This window comes from Bombus flavifrons, chromosome 14 (assembly GCF_040668555.2).
Source record: "Bombus flavifrons isolate JBK064 chromosome 14, iyBomFlav1_principal, whole genome shotgun sequence".
Classification (NCBI taxonomy): domain Eukaryota; kingdom Metazoa; phylum Arthropoda; class Insecta; order Hymenoptera; family Apidae; genus Bombus; species Bombus flavifrons.
In genome coordinates this window covers 4,728,350-4,747,302 of record NC_138455.1, presented here as the reverse complement: position 1 = coordinate 4,747,302, position 18,953 = coordinate 4,728,350, and the positions used below count along the sequence as shown (strand labels likewise).

Genomic DNA, 18,953 nt, shown 5'->3' with positions numbered 1-18,953 from the left:
AGATGACAGCATATGACTTGTCCGTAGACGAAGAGGGGCGATAGTGTACGAAAAAGACATGTCTAGTATTAAACGAAGAGGGCAATAGTGTGTTAGGAAGATAACAATAGCTATTAGTTCCACTTTTCACCATTGCATTGTGATAGTGTTTTACTATTCACAAATTGAACAAATTTTCATTAGTAAAAAAACACTAATTAAAAGGATTAATTTGCGAACTTTTATGATTGTGTATTTTGAATTAGCTCCTTAACTTTCTTTTTACATTCCTTTTAACGTACGAAATGTGTGTATAAAGATTTACAAATTGTAGTTAATCGACGGAAACACTTATAACTAATAATATATGACTAAGACCAGGAAGAATTGTTAGATAAATTATTCTAATTACATATTATATTAATCTCGAATTATTCCTTAGATCCTAGGTTATCCTTTAAGCTCTTAAATGTTAAAAAACTTCGCTTATGAGCTGAGAGATTTAGATTTTTAATCTTCGCCATCTGCTGATTGAACATTATTAAACATTACTTACTTGATTTACAAAAGTAATTATTTTATATATGTCGTAAATCGTTGTTTCTAATACAACTACTAATGAAACTGTATGTCGGCATTCGTTTATTCCAGAACAAAGTTAAACGAGTGTATAGAGAGTGTAGAATGAAGAAGGCTTCCAATATTACGCTCATGTGCGATGTGTGTAATACGTAACATTTCAAAGGAATGCATGCTCTTAAGAAACAGTAATTTAAAAACTATTTTTTTCTTTAATATACATCAGGATACAACATACAAAATAAGTACTAAATAAAGAATATAATGATAATACTGAACACATTGATATTAATACATAGTTTCCATTATAAATCTTATAAATAAATACTATAATTTATGAATTTAATACAAAACATTTGTTCGATCACTCGCGGAGTGTGACGCCAATCTGAGGTGTGAGTCTTCTGTTGAATTTCTGTCACACGATTAGCGACAAAGGTTTTCAGCGTATGGGGTGATGTATTAATCCAATGAAGAACGATTGTAGAATCAGTCCAATAAACGATCCTAGAAATGTTGCTTGGTAAGGCTTGAAGGACTGTAGTGGCCAGTAATATGAGAAGAAGTGCTCCAATCAGTTCCAGCCTTGGAATGGTTTGTGACTTGAGCGGAGCCACCTTTGACTTTGCAGTGAGGAGTCGTGTCCAGACATGACCATCCGGAGTGATGGTGCGAAGGTAAACGCATGCCCCATACGCCCTCTCGCTGGCGTCACAGAACCCGTGTAACTCAATTTCCGCTGCAGCCTTGATTATGGTTTTACGTGGAAACTTTACGTTGTTTAGTAATGGCAGCTGTGCATAGTATTTGCTCCATTCTGTATGTAAGTCGGCCGATAGGGATTCGTCCCAATCAATTTTTAATATCCAAAGTCTTTGGAGCAGCATCTTAGCTCGAACGATCACTAGTGTCAGTAACCCAAGAGGGTCGTAGATCTTGGCGATTTCGGAGCTGATTGTTCTTTTCGTAATTCGAGAGGCGGTAGGATTGATTTTGACGAAATACAGGATCGAATCGTCAAAGAAAAAATTCCAAACAACACCCAGAGTTTTGAAGGTTTGCGATTCGCCTAGTAGCAGCTTATCGTTTATGTCCTGCTCGGAAAGTCCTCGTAGCAGTTCCCGGTCGTTAGATGCCCATTTTCGAATGTTTAAGCCGGCTAGTTTAAGCAATTCAGTGAGCTCCGTTCTCAATGATCGTGCCTTGCCCTTTGTATCAACTCCTGTGAGAACATCGTCGACGTAGAAGTCTCGCTGTAAAACCATCGCCGCTCGTGGGTACCGATGTCTCTCGTCGTCCGCCAGTTGTTTGAGGCACCGAATGGCTAGATAAGGGGCCGCTGACAGCCCGAATGTCACTGTGTTAAGTTGACAGGTGTCAACTTCTCCATCAGAGTTGCGCCACAAAATTTGTTGGAATTTCCGATCCTCTGGACGCACAAGAAATTGTCGATACATCTTTTCAACATCTCCTGTAATGACGTATTGATGAGAGCGAAATCCTAGAAGAATGAAAAATAAATCATCTTGTAATTTCGGTCCTATATGAAGTACGTCGTTCAATGAAACTCCGGTGGTGGTTGGTGCAGATCCGTCAAACACAACTCGGAGTTTCGTAGTTTGGCTGGACTCTTTCATCACGCCGTGATGTGGCAGAAAATATCCATCGTCCGTGCAGTGGTCCGTGGTAATCTTGGTCATGTGTCCTAATTCTAAGTATTCTTGTATTACGGCGTGATAGTCGGCTTCGAATCGCTTGTCCCGTTGGAACCGACGGCAGAGGGATGTGAGTCGCTTCATCGCCATGGCTTTAGAGGATCCAAACGAAGGAGTTGTTTCGTTAAATGGGAGAGCGACCATGTATCGCCCTTCGTTGGTGCGTTGAACGTGGTTTCGAAAGTGTTCCTCGCACTGTCGTTCCGCTTCCGAAATGTGTGCAGTGGGCGGTCCTTCGTCGATTTCCCAAAAACGGGCGAGGTCCGCCTGTAAAGCCGTCGTGGAGGCGTGAAATGCGTATGCTGGTGATTGCGAGGTTGGGCTCCCTCCGATGACCCATCCGAATCGCGTTTTTTGCAGACGCAAGTCGGGTCCGTTTGCTTGACTGATATCAAGTTGGCCGACACAGAGTGATGCTAGTGTTGGTCCGGCGGTCAACAATATTTCGATCGGAGCAAGTCTATGGAATCTTGGATCGGCTAATTGGAGATTCCGAGGTATGTGTATCGTTGAGCGATCTACGGGTCGATCTGGGATCCAAGACGATATTGTCGGTATGATTAGGAACGTCAAGGTGCGTTCGTATGTGCCGTCAATGGAGGTGATCGTGGCCGTGATGTAGCGTTTCGAGGTCGTCGATAACGTGTTGAGTGTTCCGATTGGGACCGAACATTTCCGTTGATTGAATTTTAATGAATTGGCGAGTTTTTCGGTGATAAAGTTCATGCTAGAGCCGGTGTCTAGCAGAGCCCTACAACGGAATGGTTGAATTTTATTGTTCAAGATGTTGACCTGCGCTGTGACTAACAAATCGTGCTGTAGTGGTTCAGAAGGAAGCGAGGTCAATGAGTCTGTTTCCTGTGGTTCGGTCTCTAACAAAGTCGTCTGATGACGTTATTGCTTTCCTTGTCGTGTAGGACTGGATGATATATTTGATCCCGATGCCGTCGTTCGCGATAACCGAGATTCGCGTTTCGGAGATGTTCGCGGAGACATTCGGGGAGACGTTCGGAAAGACGTAGATGCGCGTCTGAAACGATGTGATGAACGCGGGGTCGGTGAACTGGGCGAAGATCGACCGTTGGATGATCGGCTGCTCGATGTTCGGCTTACACGTGTTCGTAATTTGCTATGATCATGGTCTTGATGCAGATGTGTATAGTGTCGCTGTCTGCAGATGCGACATGAACCGGCGGAACATTGAGTAAGGGCGTGACCCTTGCCTAAACAATTGGTACAGAGCGACGTCCTTTTGGCGGTTTCAAGGCGTTCCTTGGGCGACTTCGCTTTGAAGATCTCACAATTCCATATTTCATGTTGTCCTTGGCAGTTCGGACACACCAACGTCTTATGTGTAATTGTGAATGCGTGACTTCGCGGCGCGTTCGGTCGCTGACGGTTATGTTGATCGGACGCCCTTTTTATCACGGTTGATGCTGAACTTGTTCTATCGCCGTTCGTCCGTGTTTTCAGAAAGTCTACCAAGTGCGTGTATGACGGCATTTTCTTGTCCGGTAATGTGCGTTGCCATTTGCGCATGATGGCTGAGGGTAGCTTCGATGTAAATAGTTTGAGAAGAACGACGTTTGATGTGACTGGTTCGCCGAGTTTCTCTAAAGCTTGGAGATTTACCTTGACCGTCTCGAGAAAATCATCTATGGCTTCGGGTGTCTCTTTAGTTATTTTCGGATAGTCAAAAATCAAGTCCCAGTGGCGCATGCAGACTTGACGGTGGCAGTCGAATTTTTCTTTAAGAACGTCAATAGCGATTGTCTTGGAAGCTTCCAGTGGAGCAGAATTAATTTCTATGAGATTGCTCAATCGTACTACCAGATCTAAATAGGCATCAAATAAGTCCTCAGGTGCGATGTCGTCGAGCTCAAGTAATTTGTCATTGACAATATTGAACCGTTTCCAAATATCGTCGACTTGTTTTTGATAAGTTATTAAGGTGGCCTTGTTGTGCTGACCAGACTCTGTTCGTATTCGTCGAGTGATCTTGATACGGACTGGATTGGTCGCTTAGATTGCTTCGCTCCCGACGCAAGGAGGCGATTTCTGTTTCGTTTGCCATTGTTTGTGATAAAGATACTTCGTTAACGAAGGTGATACTTGCGATGTTGCGATTGGGGATTCCCGATGCGGAGTTGTTCCGGCTGCAGTAGTCGCTCGTCACCGTGCAGCGGAGTATTGTGACATACGTTTCGTGAGGAAGGTGATCCTTTCCTAAAGTGACGCGTTTTGTAGTGAGATCGAAGTTGTTGAATATCGTTATGTTGACGATTGTCCAGTTGCGGCAGGAGGCTGCGTGGTTGCGTTTCAACCACCGAATTATGCTTCTTCAAAGGTGACGGCCCTTGACGTTACTGACTTCGCTGGAGTGGTAACACTTCCGCTGCTGGTTATGTTGGATTCACGTGGCACTGTATGGTAGTGGGTGTCACTGGCGTGCACTATTCACTTGCCACTGAATCCGGCTCGAAGGACCAAAAGGTTCGATCACTAGCGGAGAGACGCGATCGCGAGGAAGCACGTCAACGTGAGTCGTAAATTCCCGTTACGATTAGATAATCGACGCCACGAAATGATCGATCCCCTATTTCGGTTAGGATAATAGAGGTGGTTTAATTGAGTAGTTACACTGATTCAACAGGTATAACTTAATGTTTATTCCAACAACTTTGTAGAGAAATGATTACACTGATGCGTATGTACAAGTTAAGTAAGTAGTTGACTGATCTACGGTGTAAACCCGGTTAACGAGATGTTGACTGTTTGAAGGAGAGAAAATCAGAGAGTTTCGGTGATGAAGCTGTGACGGAGGAAAACTAAAGATGGGCGTGTCTAACGCACGGGACTGTCTAGAGTGAGGGAAATAGGCTTCGTTGTTAATTGGTTATTTGCTATGGTGGTGGGTGAGGAAGGATGCTCACCGCCCTCGAGATAAAGTCGTTAGTGGGAGGCCTCATACGTGAGAAACGGAAACTTTCCCGTGTCAACCCGTGGTGGGCAACAAACTTTAGGAAACAATGCAGCGAAAGAATATCTGTTCGGTTCGAAGGACTTCGACTAGGAAATTGCTGAGATTTATGGAGGGTACTTGAGAATATTGAGGGTACGCAGTAAGGACGAGCGGATATCTGGTTACCATTTCGTCCGCGGTGTGTGACCTGGTCTAGGTAGTATAACTTAAGGTAGTATAGCTAGGTAGTATAACAAATAGTGATATAACTTAAATACGGAATTTACAAAATATCTAATAAAGAATTTGTTGTTCTTTAATATTTAAACATTACAGGTTCATACAATTTTTATATTTTAAAGTAATAACTTTAGGTATTTAATATAATTTTCTATATATAAATCTTATTTTAATAAAGACCACTTGAGTTGTTCTTTCGCAGATTGTAAAACCTAGAACAAAAACAAAATATTTAATGACACAAATGAAAATCCTATGAAAGATTGTTGATAATTCTGCATTTCAGAATCACAAAAACTTACAATCAGAGACTATGCGAAGAATGTAGAATGATGCATGAACACAAAATAAAAAAATCGAAAATGTTTCTATGTGGTAAATGGACATAAACTTTGTTATGCCATTAAATCAATTAAATATTTTATACCTAATATTAAATATTACCTGTGCGACTGTTTGTTCCCCAAGTGGGATATCATCTGTTCTTAATGCCACCCTTTGAACCACACTCGAGGCATCAGCATCAAGAATAATTCTGAAAAGTTTCAAATTTTTATTTCTCTTTTTATTAATGTTAGCATATTGCTTAAACACTTTTATTTACCCTCCATCACAAATTTCATCCATTGCTAACATAACTATGTCTAAGCTGTCTAAAACAGCTTTTCTTTCAACATTTTTTCTTAAAATTTGACTCACTGAATCATATAAACAATTTAATACACTCATTAAGATCAGCTAAAATAAAATTCAAGAATTACAATATAACAATATCTTCTATTACTAATATAACTGAACATTTAGGGTTTGCGCATACCTCATTTTCATGAGAACTTCCCATAACATAAAAGAATAAATCTACATTACTTCTATAAACACATGTTAAACCATCCAGCATTATAATTTCTGCATTTGCTCTGTGCGTTTTGTTGAAAAGATTTTTTTCAAACGTTTTCTGTTCCTTCGATGTAGGAAATATATTTTTGTCATAATATTTAGCTAATATTCTGTTACCATCATTGTCCAGAATGGCCATACCCTTGACGGTATAAAGTGTTGGTTCCTATAAATATACAATATATATATATGTGTAAAAATATCTTGCTAAATCATAACTTATTAAAAAATCTTTCTCATGTATGCACCCATATAGGACTCAAATACGATTTCGTTTAATAATTACACATGTTACGCAGTGTTACACTGCATTGAAAGAGGTTAGAAAACACTCTCATTTAATCATCTTTAATAAATGGGGACAGATACGGAAAGCAAACTTAAAATCAGTAGAATCATACGCGTTGCTGAAATTCGCGATCCTGGTCACTCCGAAGCATTGGAGAGAGGTTATGCTGTACAACTTTCGATGATCCAGCACGATTCATGATTACGATTGCACGAGACGATACTTATATCAAGAATATATTAACAAGAAGTGCACTTTGCTACCAAATCTATATAAAAAAATGTAACATACGCATTAAGAAACCTACCGATAGCTGACCATCCATGTTTACGTCAAGCTTGACGTGTCACTGCCTACACTACTACTACCACTACGTAAATCATGCTGTTTTCCAGCCAATTAATTCAATCGCCGAATAGGTTAAACTAATTGTAAAATTTGTCATTTCTAAAGAAGTATCTTTACTACATGTTGCAACTCTTTAATTTTAGTTCCTATACTTACATCGCATTTGCTTATAATCTGGTTGCAAACTAATAAAGGAATTGGTTGTAAATAACTTAGTAGATATAAAAAAAAATTTCATTTATATGAAAAACAAAATTAACCAAAATTAATATACAGAAACCAATTAAATTGCACATATATGTAAATTCATTATTTACAACTTTACATAATTTTATAAAATGATTATGTTGCAAAAATATATGATATATCTTCATTATGTATATATTATAATTTATTATTGTGTATAGATATTTTCAACTATTATACATTAAGATTTAAATATTTAAACGAAATACTATTTAAATTTTAGCTACTTCCTTCTTTTTTATCACATTTGAATATTTCCTGAAAAATTCAGGTCCGTCCCATTTTCCGCTGTAAATTATAATAATTTATGAAGGTCTATTCTTTTTCCATGCAGAAATCGCAAACTTATTCCTAATTTACAACAAATTTACCGAATCATTAAGGTCCAATATAAAAGCGGGAATACGTAGGCTTTTAGTATAAACGTGAAATAATATTCTCGACCTTGATTTATGGGGAATGTTTCCAATGGTTGCAAATTATAATCAAATTCTGCCAAAATACACTTGCTATAACCAGTAACTAAAGGACAGGATGAATAACCATTGTAGGCCATAATCATTGGTTTACCAGCCAAGTCATCCATAATATTTTTATACAATACTTTTCCCTGAGCAGCTGTGAAAAGAAAAATCTGAAATAAACTATAGTTCAACAATTATTAAAGAATGATACAGTACCTATTGCTGCCATAGTTTTAGAGTTTGGTGCGCTAATACAATCTCCGATTCCGTATATGTTCGAGTACTTTGTGTGACGTAGAGTTTTAGGATCAACTGACAAAAATCCTACTTCGTTTGTTAATGAAGAATGTTTTTTCAAAACGTCAGGTGGGCCCATTGGTGGGCATACATGAAGTAGTGAATACTAAATGGAAAGATATTGTAAATTGTAATTATATATTACACACATATATAAGCTCACTTTATATAAAAAATAAAGGTATACTTTTTCAACAAATGTTTCATTTGATCCATCTAATTTTTGAAATACAGCTTCTTCTGTAACTGGATCTATCTTTATCAGATTAGTTTGAACATTTACAGTAATATTCCTTCTTTTGCAAACATCCCAAAGAGCATCAGCATATTTTTTAACTCCAAATATAACTGGTAAAGCAGTGTTATACACAACCTTTATATTATCGCGTACTTTTTGCTTTGGAAAAAAAAAAATATATAAACATATGCATATTGAGATTTAAGAGATATTATAATTATTTACATTTCGAAAATAGTCTTCTGCAATATATGCAATCTTTTGAGGTGCTCCAGGACACTTAACAGGACTGTTTGGAAAAGTAAATATTGCAGTACCACCCTTGGTTCTTGTAATTTTTGGAAACACATTTATAACAGTCTCAGGTCCATAAATCGAGCAAACACCTGACATATTATCTTTAAGACTTTCTATTAAACCTGGTATCTATATATATAAAACAAAAAATTAATTTTTTTATTTATTAGTTAAAAGGTATAAAATATTTTGTCCAACCTCACTTTTTGCCAATGTAATTGCAAACCCATTGCAATGATCATGATTTCATATTGAACAGTATCTCCATTGCTCATAGTCACTTGATTATGTGGTGGTTCAAAACTCATTACATTTTCTTGAAACCACTTTGCATTCTTTGGTAGAGTATCTTTCATTAACTTTTTTGAATGTTCAAAAGATCTTATGCCACCGCCGATCAAAGTAAACATTGGTTGATAATAATGTATCTAGAAAATATTACTCTGCATTATTTATATACCATAAAATACTTTATTTAATTATAAAAATATTCAATATTTTTATTATTGAAATAAAAATTTGACAAAAGATGTTTTACTTCATTTGGTTCTATTATAACAACTTGGTCTTTAAATGTATCAGCGAATTTTGCAGCCATGCTGCAACCTCCAGTACCACCACCCACTACTAATATTTTACACCTAAAGCATTTTTCATTAACATTAATATTGACATGGTTGTGAGATTTTTAACATATCTAAGCTAGATCCTGCTTTTATAAATAACAATACTTACGAATGATGAATATCTCTATATCCATTCTTGATTACTATCTGTCTTTTCAATTTCCAAATATTTAAACAAGACATAGTATGACGTAGGCTCTTAATATGACTCATTCCTACAATCAATAAAGATGGTTTGATTAAATTATGAAAACATTTATAAAATGAATATACTTAACTATGAAAGAGATGTAAACTTGTAAATTATAAATCACTGTATCATCTTAATTAATTGATCAGATTAATAATGCAGATAATAATACAAAAGACTTTTATAGTAAATCATAAAAAATGATCATAATCTCTATTACGTTGAAGAATGTAAAAGATATATTTTTGAATATTAGGGCAACATACCTGTGTCTTTATAACAGAAATGTCAATTAAAGGTGATATATTCTCATTGAAACTTGTAGAGTAACTGTAGTTTGAATTATATATACTTTTTCAACCATAAATGAATAATACACAGATAAAATCTACTTTTTAAAGTCAGAGATTTATAAAGTGAAAATACATAGCAGTAATCAGACTGATACTGATATTGCATTAATACGACATCGATACTTATTAATACCGCTGTACGAGTTTTAATCGTATATCGAATTGTATCGAAATGTCAGAAATCGATCTCTTCGTATCGATATGGATCTCGTACTAAAAACAATCGATTTCTTCGTACGAATATAGATCTCATTTCAAAAAGAAATACTTTTACGGAAATTTGAGTAACGATTTGAAACTTATTATTTAATATTACTAAATAATTAATATACAATTGAAAAGCTTCATTTAATATTGAACAAAAATACTTTAATTTTTTTTCGGTCCTTTAGAATATATACTATATATATTAATACATATTTTTCATGAACTGTACACATATGGAAATTGATTCTGAATGAAATAGCAAAGTTCCAATTTTCATTAATCACACATAAAAAGGAGAAATAATAAAAACCACGAAGATAGTTGTTTTAATCATTCTTTTGCTTCTCTCTTTATTAAGGATAACTTTTTAACGCCGCCTGAAACTAGGCAAGCTTAACTCGGGTCGCGAAAATCATCAGTCATGAGAGAGAAAATAATGATTTTTCTTATTTTTCTTTGAAAGTATTGTTTTTAAAAAAGAAAAATAAAGAAATATACACACACGCGCGCGCGCGTGTGTGTGTAATATATATACACACACATATATATATATATATATATATGTCCAATATATATGAGTAGTTCTTAGTATGAAATAATAATTGCACTCGTAATTTGAAAAAATATAAACACCCGCCATAATCAAAGGGTGAATTCATTTGAAAAGGAAGGTATATCAAATAATGTCAATATGTGTCCTATTATGAAATCAGCTATTTATAATTCTCTAATTCGGTTTTCTTTTTTTGGCTCCTTTTTTAAATATGAAATTATTTCTAATTTTAAGAAGGAACTTTCTCACGACTAAAGACTCCCGGATCGAGCGTGTATCCACGATACGCAAGCTCCTCAACATGCGCGTGAAATACAAATGCACGACTTGCAAACGATGATAATAATAATAATAATAATAAGTATACACTCTCCACGAATCGTCGCTTCTGTTCAAGTCCTTAAGAATAAATTTATTTACATCGCGGACACGGTATTTTATTCTTCGGTTATCTTCCGTTCGTCCTTTTAAAAAAATTCTCCATCTTTTACGTCGATCGAACTCGTATAATATGTTCTTTTTTCCATTTTATTTACTCTTCTTCTTCGAAGAAAGAAACGGAAGCAACCTGTTCTCTAAAGAAACGTAGTATTTTTCGTCCTAATCGAGGATTTATGGCTAAATTTAGTCTAATAATTTTCAAACGAGTCCGTTTCGCTCTTCGAAAAAGTTCGATCGACAAACAAATTATTTAGTCGATAAAACAATGCCGTGCGTTCCGACGTTATTTCATTCGAAATTCTACATGATCAATTGTTTTCTTTTTCTCTCTCACTCGTTCTCTGTTTCGCTCTGTAATTCAATCTTGGTAAATAGCGAAACAGTTGCGTTACAATTATTACGCGTTATTCGCTGAACTGGAAACAATTAGCAATAAACGTCGTTTTTGTACCACACAGCCAAGAGAATACTAAAAATTTCATCTATTCTTCTCTTAAGGATTAGAAGGAGAAACATGCTACAAATGAGAAGAAAATGCTCTCGGTGCGAACGCTCTCTTTGAGAGGCAATAACGTATACATAAACTGTGTATAACTGTAATACTCTATAAGTAGAACTTTGAATTACTCTCGGCTATGGATTAAAGTCGACACGATAAAATACTCGTCATTCTTACCTATCGTGTAATAAGAATGAAAAATATTCTTACAATATTATTCGACGAACGACGAAGCGGGTGATATTTTATCGCGCCGAAAATCGTCTTGGAACATTTATTGCTAACATACAATTTTGTTTTTTCTCTCTCTCTCTCTTTTGTTTCGTTGAACAAACGTGTCAAAGGCATATTTGACAATAGTTGAAATACGATTCACGAATCTAAGTTTACATCTGATCGGCTTATCATTTATAGTCAATAAATACATGTTTTTCTCCGTACACGTTTTCGAACTCGGAGTGCAATCTTCGATATGCACAATAAAAGAAGAACGATGAAGAAATGGCTATGCGTGAATTGTTTCAAAAATTCACAAACGACAGAGGTGGATCACCGTTTTACGTTCTTATTGTTTACAATTATCAATGTGTCGTATTATTATAATTACCATTATTTAAATGTTAATTGATATTAATATTATTATTACTATAGCTGCTCGTTTTTAAGATAACGCAACAAATGCTCGGGTATGAAATACGCGTGAAAATTAGTGATAACATTTTTCTTTTTTTTTTAAATCGATACAGTACGCACGGCCGTTCGCAAATATATTTGATAATATAATTCTATTATCGGTTTCTCTTAAAAAATAATACCTACAGAGAATAGAGTCGAGTATTAACTGTGTGTTCGCTAAATATACGCATGGTTCCTTTATCTTTTGAACGAGTGAAGATAATTAATGGAATCTTTCGTGTATTACCATTGCGCGTACTGCAACTTGTACCATTACTCTGTATTTTTTCATTTTAATATTTCTTACATTGTGTGGTGTAACGCGATTGTATAACCGTAGTGTGTCGAGTCATTCATTTGGTTTATTTTGGCATACAAAATAATTTTATTTACAGTCTGACAATAATATTAATCGTTTATCTATAGTCCTTTATGCTAAGTGGCGATAGTATAATTCGAATTACTTACTATATTATGCGGTTTTTTCGGCTATGTACATAACAAAACGGCACGAATAAATATCATTGGACATGGACCAAGTTTTTCTTTCAGTGTGCATGCTCACCGCTTCGCACAAACGATTCGTTTCTTAGGGACATTCGAACCTGTAGAAAATTCATCTTTGAAGAACAATCGATGGAGATGGGATACTAAAAGTATGTACAATTTGTACCATGAACATCTATGGAACTACGGCGTTCTACGTTTTGATCATTGAAACGGAACATTTACTCTAAGATCTTGATTGATTCAAGGAAAAGAAAGAAAAAAATAGCATGAAGATGCGGTAAGAAACGAAACTTTGTTAAATGCATCGTGAACGTAACAAAACTGAAATGATCAACTGAAACAATGACAATGAAAGTGTACTATTGAATAATAAAGTTCTTTCGCTACATCGATAAGAACGTCGCACAAAGCATTCGTGATCCGGAATTCACTGAACAGCAAAGAAAAACTTTAGCTAAAATGTAAAACGTACAAAGATTATTCTATATCCGACTCATTCGAGCTTCAAATCTGTTTAATCACGTCCCTCCCTGTCTAACGAATCGATCGACGATTAATTTTATAGTTGTGAAATTTACGATGCATTGTCTCGCGTTCTTCGATGCAAATAAAAACATGGCAGTTGAATGGAATAACAAATGGAAAGTTGGAAAAAGGTACTATTTAGCCCTCGAAACGAAATCACAAGTTCGACTTACATTGTAAGGCTCATGATTCAAAATGTCGTATCATTCATTAGTTCTAGTGAACGATATATGTTTCTATGAAAAAATGAAGACGATCGTAGCAACTAGCGATTAAATTTAAATATCGTGAACGATATTACTCGTTTTCGTACGATAGATGCAAAATATCGGTACGATATTTGTTATAAAAAAATCGGAAATCTGAGATCGATCCTGAGGGCTATGTTACCATAAGACATATTCTTTCGATTATTTGCACATAGAGAATTAAAAGAATTCGTCTTATATTTCTACAAGATAGTATAAAAAAGAAGGGGAAAAAGGAAAGAATAAAAGGCGACGTTGTACAGATCGCAAGTAAAATGAAAATCGCGTAATCCAATGATCAAGGACGAAGTGAAATTCCCTTTCTCCTTAACTTACTGCGTATTTAATTTGACCTGAGTAAGATTAATTATTTTCCTTTCTTTTTCGTTTTTCGTTCTTTTCTCTAGTCGAAAGCATAAATCGCTGATCGATTTACGTTAAACTTTGGCTAACGTTAAGGCGTCAAGCTTGCGTCTTTTTGTGAATTCTCATCTTCGATGCAGCCATATATGAAGAACTGTTATAAGAATTATTCCCTTCTTATCGTAAACTTTGGATAGAATGCTGCAACGGATGAAGCAGACAGCTAACGAAGATCTATTCTCCTCTTGATCATCTGGGACGACTGTGAGAAACGAGGACGACGATGAAAGCTGCATTGCTTTGGAATCTCAACGCAGTTTCAAGGACGAAGAAGCAAAACGAGGTGAATTTTCCCCTTTCAGGATGGATATCAATCAGGTCACTTCGGAGCACTTCCTGAAGAGACTTTTACCGACATCCTCTTCTACTGATGTCCGGATACTACGACGTGTGAGACTGTTGAGACTGTGACAGCTTGCTGGAACTTTTGTGATGGCTAGACGTGTGTTTCTCCTGAAAATACAAAGAGAACTGTGGTACTCCAATCCTTTTATAATACCTCAAAAGAAATTGTTTAAAAAACTAATAATAAATTGATCGATATTTATCCAGTTTCGTCGAAATAAAATCAAGTAAATTCTCTATTTCCTTGGTAGAATGTTTCAGAATTATTTGATGTTGTTGGTTTACTCCTTATTTGATCATTAAACGCTGAAATCCCTTTTCGTTATCTTTTCTTCTTTTCTTGTCAATCATAAAAGAAACAGATGAGGAATACGCTAATTTGCATCAGCCTATTATAGAAATTGAATTAAAAGAAATTAATATTAATAAGATGTGCTGATTAAACGGTATCGATTGCAATTCCATTTTTCATTGCGACGCATAATTTAGGAATTAATGAATAAACACGTATTCCTCGATGCATGTTTCAGACACGTGATAAGTGTTCGTATAGCTATATGAATGAGTTACAGGTATTCAGTTAAAATAATTATGAATCCTAATTACTGTTTTTAAAAAAAGACGCAAATGAATTCCAATTTTATGGACGCGACTAACTGAGAATTAAATCGAGAAACATCAAGTGACTTCATGAACGAATGATATTAAAGCTTCTATACGGAATGCGGATGAATATTATGTATATTTAAAAAGACCAAATAAAAAAGTGTAATAAAGTCAAGTAAACGTCATAGCATTGCTAATAGATGGCACCTAATTTTATCATCCCTCCCCCCAAATTTAACTTGCTATCTGTGAGAATTAAATGAAATGCAAATTAAAGCATAATTCTCGAAAGAAAAAAAGAGAAGAACTGAATACATACATACAACACAAAAAGCTTGCTATCGCGTGCATGCTCATGCAAAATTACACGCACACACAATACACTTAAATATAAACAACAACGATAACAATAGCATCGACGTTTCGACGATAATGTGTAGGCAAACATTACAAGTACCCTCCACCAAGCGAGATAAAAATCAAATAACATGTTTTGTGTATCGAGATATTTTTGCCGTGTCTCTTATATACTAGAAATACTATTAATTTCCACGTATGATAGCGTATAAAAATGAAGAACTTTTACGCATGATAATAATCGTATTACATACTGATAGCTGTGATATAATGTTAGTACACAAAGAAGATGCGGCGATATATGGTGTGCGATTATTATATCTAAGATATATTCATATATGCACGTATATACATGCACAGCATCATGTATCATAGTATATGTGTACATATATTAATGTTTTTTTTATATGGTGTGTTAAGAAAGAGACAAAATAATCACTAAGGTATTTTTCGTTTCCACAGAACGTTTATTTCCGATGATTATTTCTTTTCTTGGTCAAACACATGATGCGTACGATTCCTGTCGTAATAATACGTAATTATCCGCGACGTGTGGGCTTGAACAGTCTAATTTTATAAAATTATATATAATATTATCCTTCTTTTTCTATAAAATTAAAATGTTATATATACGTGTGTATAAGCACCTGCGTGTTTCTTTTTGACAAATCGATAGCTGTGGACAATCCAAATACGGAAATTTCAATTCTACTCGTGAATATCCACATGTATGTATATATATATATATATATATATAGACAGGTAACATCGAATGAGTGGTATGTTTTACAAAAATAATAACGTGAGTATGTGTAATTTTTAATGAATGAAGTCCCCAAAATTTTTAAGCGTATAATTATAAATGTAGTATCGCAAGATTCTATATTAAAATACACATCCGTGAACGCCTAGAGTCTGGTATAATAAGAATATGGCAGGAAACGTACGCGACAAGTGATAGAGATATACATTGTGTACAGTATCGATGAAGTGTTCGCAAAATTTTATACATCTGGTGTTCCTCTTTTATGAGATGAATAGTTCATAAATTTTATATCACACGTGTCGATCGCTGGTCACATGCGTGGGCTCATATATCGTTATTACTATTATATATATATAGATAACCTTCTTTCAATTTCTTACTATCGGAGAGTACAAAACCTATATAATTTACCTTAGCAATTATTTTGTCTTTATACGACTCGCACAATTTTTTAGGTAGGCCGATCCTGTTGATTTTCTCACAGTTTCTCACTAGCGATCTCTTTTTTCTTCTTCGATTCTTTCAGTTCTTTTGTTTAGACAACACATATAGATCCTGCGAATTCTGCGCCACACTCTTTTTTCCTTTTTTCGTTTACAGTGTTGTTTTGGATTACATTTATTATCGTTGGATTAAAGGCTAGGTCTAAGAGGTTCTTGTTCTTTCCATTTGATGCTCTAAAACATATTCAGGAAGAACAAAGCATCGATGTGATTGTTCAAATAAGACACTAATTTTTCATAATCAAAGTAGAAATATATTTAATATTCGTACAATCATAGTCGTTACCGATAAAGCATTAAATTGCACGGTGAAATTCATGCATTAATTAATAATAATTGAAGAAGAAAATTTTGGAAAATAAAACGTTTACATATAATATCAGTATTTAGGGTATAATAAAATTGAAAACTTTGCGCACATTCTTCCTGAATGTTTCTTGTCTTCTTTTTTTCTTTTTCTTCTTTTTTTATCTTTTTTCCCCTAAATTAAATTATATATATATCGATACGACCTAACAAAATTCAGTGATTCGTACTGACTCGATCAATTCATTCGTGATTTTTGTTCGTAACATACTCTACGAAAGACCCACGACAAAGTTTAAAAGTATACACGTGCCTTTGAAAAATAATTTCTTCTCCTGTGCAAATTTCTATACACTGTCTTCATCTCTTTACACACAAGTCATTCGATTTACACGCGGAATATTTACTCGCTAAGAAAAAAACCACGGTTTCTTTTTTTTTTTTAATTATTTTCGTCTCTTTTAAACTACAACTAAACATTCTTTTTCTTTTGTTTTTTAAATACAAGACATTCTGGTCTCACTAAAGAAGTAAGATATAAAACAAACTACAGAATTTTGCACTGAGAAGTCCAGAAGGAGGCAACAATCATAGCAATCACACAGTATACATGTAATGATCTAAATTCAAAATACTAGGTCCTAATTGTGACAATAATTATAACAATAACAAGGACATCGATTGGTGCCACAGCGCTTAGCGGCCCGATAAATTTTTATTTGTCACAATGGCTGCACGATACGCGTGTGTGCGTATATTTTATGTAAATACAAACGCATTCTTAATAGATAATATATATCATTTTTAAATATATTAATCACACTATCTCTCGTTCTTTTCTTATACATTCCTGAGATAATATCCATTCTATATTTAATTTGTTGCTTACATATATACATATATAATATATATATATCATTTATACTATAAATATATGTAATATACATATATGATATATATGGTATATATTATACACATATATAATATACATATATAATATATATATTATACATACATATAATATACATATATATTGTCCAACATGCGATATATTGTTAAGAATTGAGTGGGAGAAAAAAAATGAGAAAAAAGGTCTACGCGCGCCCACGATTATTACAAATAAATATAAAAACAATCTACATATACACTTAAAGACGCTCAGTGATCAAAGCTGAAATCATTGTACAAGAGAATGTAAAAAATAAAATCTTAGGTAGGAAAGTTCTTAAGTAGTCACACAAATAGATAGACCATTTTGTTTCGGTAATGCTTAAACACTGAAGAAAGAATTCTCTCTTCAGATTCAGAGAACTTAACATGGACAAATTTGATCGTCTCTTCATCGACATCTAAAAAACTGAAAAGCTAAATAATATCTTTATCCCGTCGCATGTTTCCATCTCGTTAACCCTCATAAGCATGCCATCCTCTCAACTCTATAAACGTTAGTAAAAAGACTCTCTTTATACATTCGTGAATATCTGATTGAAAATACCATTGATGTGTAAGAAACGAGCAAACAACGTGAGGATGTGCTCATTGGTTTTTAATAGGAAACTACGCACGGTTAAAGAATCATCGTTACATCGTTGTTCTGATTTTTTAAGGTTCGATATAGATGAATTGTGATTTTGCGTCAGTAACGCTGAGTAATTCGACAGAATAGGTAACATGTAACATGATCAAACTTAAGAAGTTGTCCTACATGCAAAAATGAGTCAAAGATATAGAAATTGTAAAATTCCTCGAGCAGAATTTAATTTTCTGTAATCTACAAAAAAATGATTCTACAATCTGCATCAAAGATAAATATAGATTAAGAAATGATTCTAAAGAACACAGACAATGTAGCGTCCGAATTTTCTTAAAAATTGTGAGAAAACTTTCTACCCTTAGAAATGACATTTCAAATAGCAATATTACGATCTAATCAACACTCCATCATCAACAATATAAAAGTTGTCGAATAGCAGCTCTTCTCAGCAAAATATCAATAATAATGCACAACTCGTCTAAATCAGACCTTAACCAAATTATCAATCGCGATTTTCTGACCAGACTTCAATGATGGCCGCGTATTCTAATTCGTATACGAGAGATAAATGAAAAAAAGAAATCGCGATATTAACAAATCTATAATAAACCTGTACTAACAATGAGAGCAAATTCTACTTAGTCCATTACTTCATATCGCATCTATTATAATCGTAATTATATTTCACAATTGCTCAACACTCTATGCTGCACATTAACAAACGACAGTCATATA

The 18,953-nt window shown here is 34.6% G+C and overlaps 3 protein-coding genes and 1 long non-coding RNA gene across 6 annotated transcripts; 1 reads left to right on the top strand and 3 right to left on the bottom strand.

Moving 5' to 3' along the window:
- Positions 1-872: 872 nt before the first annotated feature.
- On the bottom strand, positions 873-2,999 carry LOC138187109 (uncharacterized). Its single transcript, XM_069127590.1, has one exon. It carries the CDS (start codon positions 2,997-2,999, stop codon positions 873-875), a length of 2,127 nt encoding a protein of 708 aa, XP_068983691.1.
- A 2,531-nt stretch (positions 3,000-5,530) lies between these two features.
- zetaCOP (COPI coat complex subunit zeta) lies at positions 5,531-7,128 on the bottom strand. 3 transcript variants are annotated; one of them, XM_069126973.1, is made up of 6 exons: positions 6,969-7,078; positions 6,774-6,883; positions 6,293-6,538; positions 6,080-6,213; positions 5,920-6,010; positions 5,531-5,687 (listed from the first exon to the last, which is right to left on the bottom strand). In XM_069126973.1, exons 2-6 carry the CDS (start codon positions 6,858-6,860, stop codon positions 5,640-5,642), a joined length of 606 nt encoding a protein of 201 aa, XP_068983074.1. In that variant the 5' UTR covers positions 6,861-6,883; positions 6,969-7,078; the 3' UTR covers positions 5,531-5,639. The 3 variants fall into 3 exon arrangements, with proteins under 3 accessions (XP_068983074.1, XP_068983075.1, XP_068983073.1); XM_069126974.1 differs by lacking the exon at positions 6,774-6,883 and having other exon boundaries at positions 6,969-7,128; XM_069126972.1 differs by lacking the exon at positions 6,969-7,078 and having other exon boundaries at positions 6,774-6,962.
- Positions 7,129-7,387: 259 nt separating this feature from the next.
- On the bottom strand, positions 7,388-9,850 carry Sqor (Sulfide quinone oxidoreductase). Its single transcript, XM_069126971.1, has 9 exons — positions 9,634-9,850; positions 9,287-9,392; positions 9,090-9,192; positions 8,755-8,979; positions 8,480-8,680; positions 8,204-8,413; positions 7,936-8,122; positions 7,627-7,873; positions 7,388-7,543 (listed from the first exon to the last, which is right to left on the bottom strand). Exons 2-9 carry the CDS (start codon positions 9,388-9,390, stop codon positions 7,468-7,470), a joined length of 1,353 nt encoding a protein of 450 aa, XP_068983072.1. The 5' UTR covers positions 9,391-9,392; positions 9,634-9,850; the 3' UTR covers positions 7,388-7,467.
- Positions 9,851-10,484: 634 nt separating this feature from the next.
- Positions 10,485-14,412, top strand: LOC138186774 (uncharacterized). The gene is made up of 2 exons (XR_011174986.1): positions 10,485-12,751; positions 13,786-14,412. It is a non-coding gene; the product is annotated as an uncharacterized LOC138186774 (long non-coding RNA).
- Positions 14,413-18,953: the final 4,541 nt, after the last annotated feature.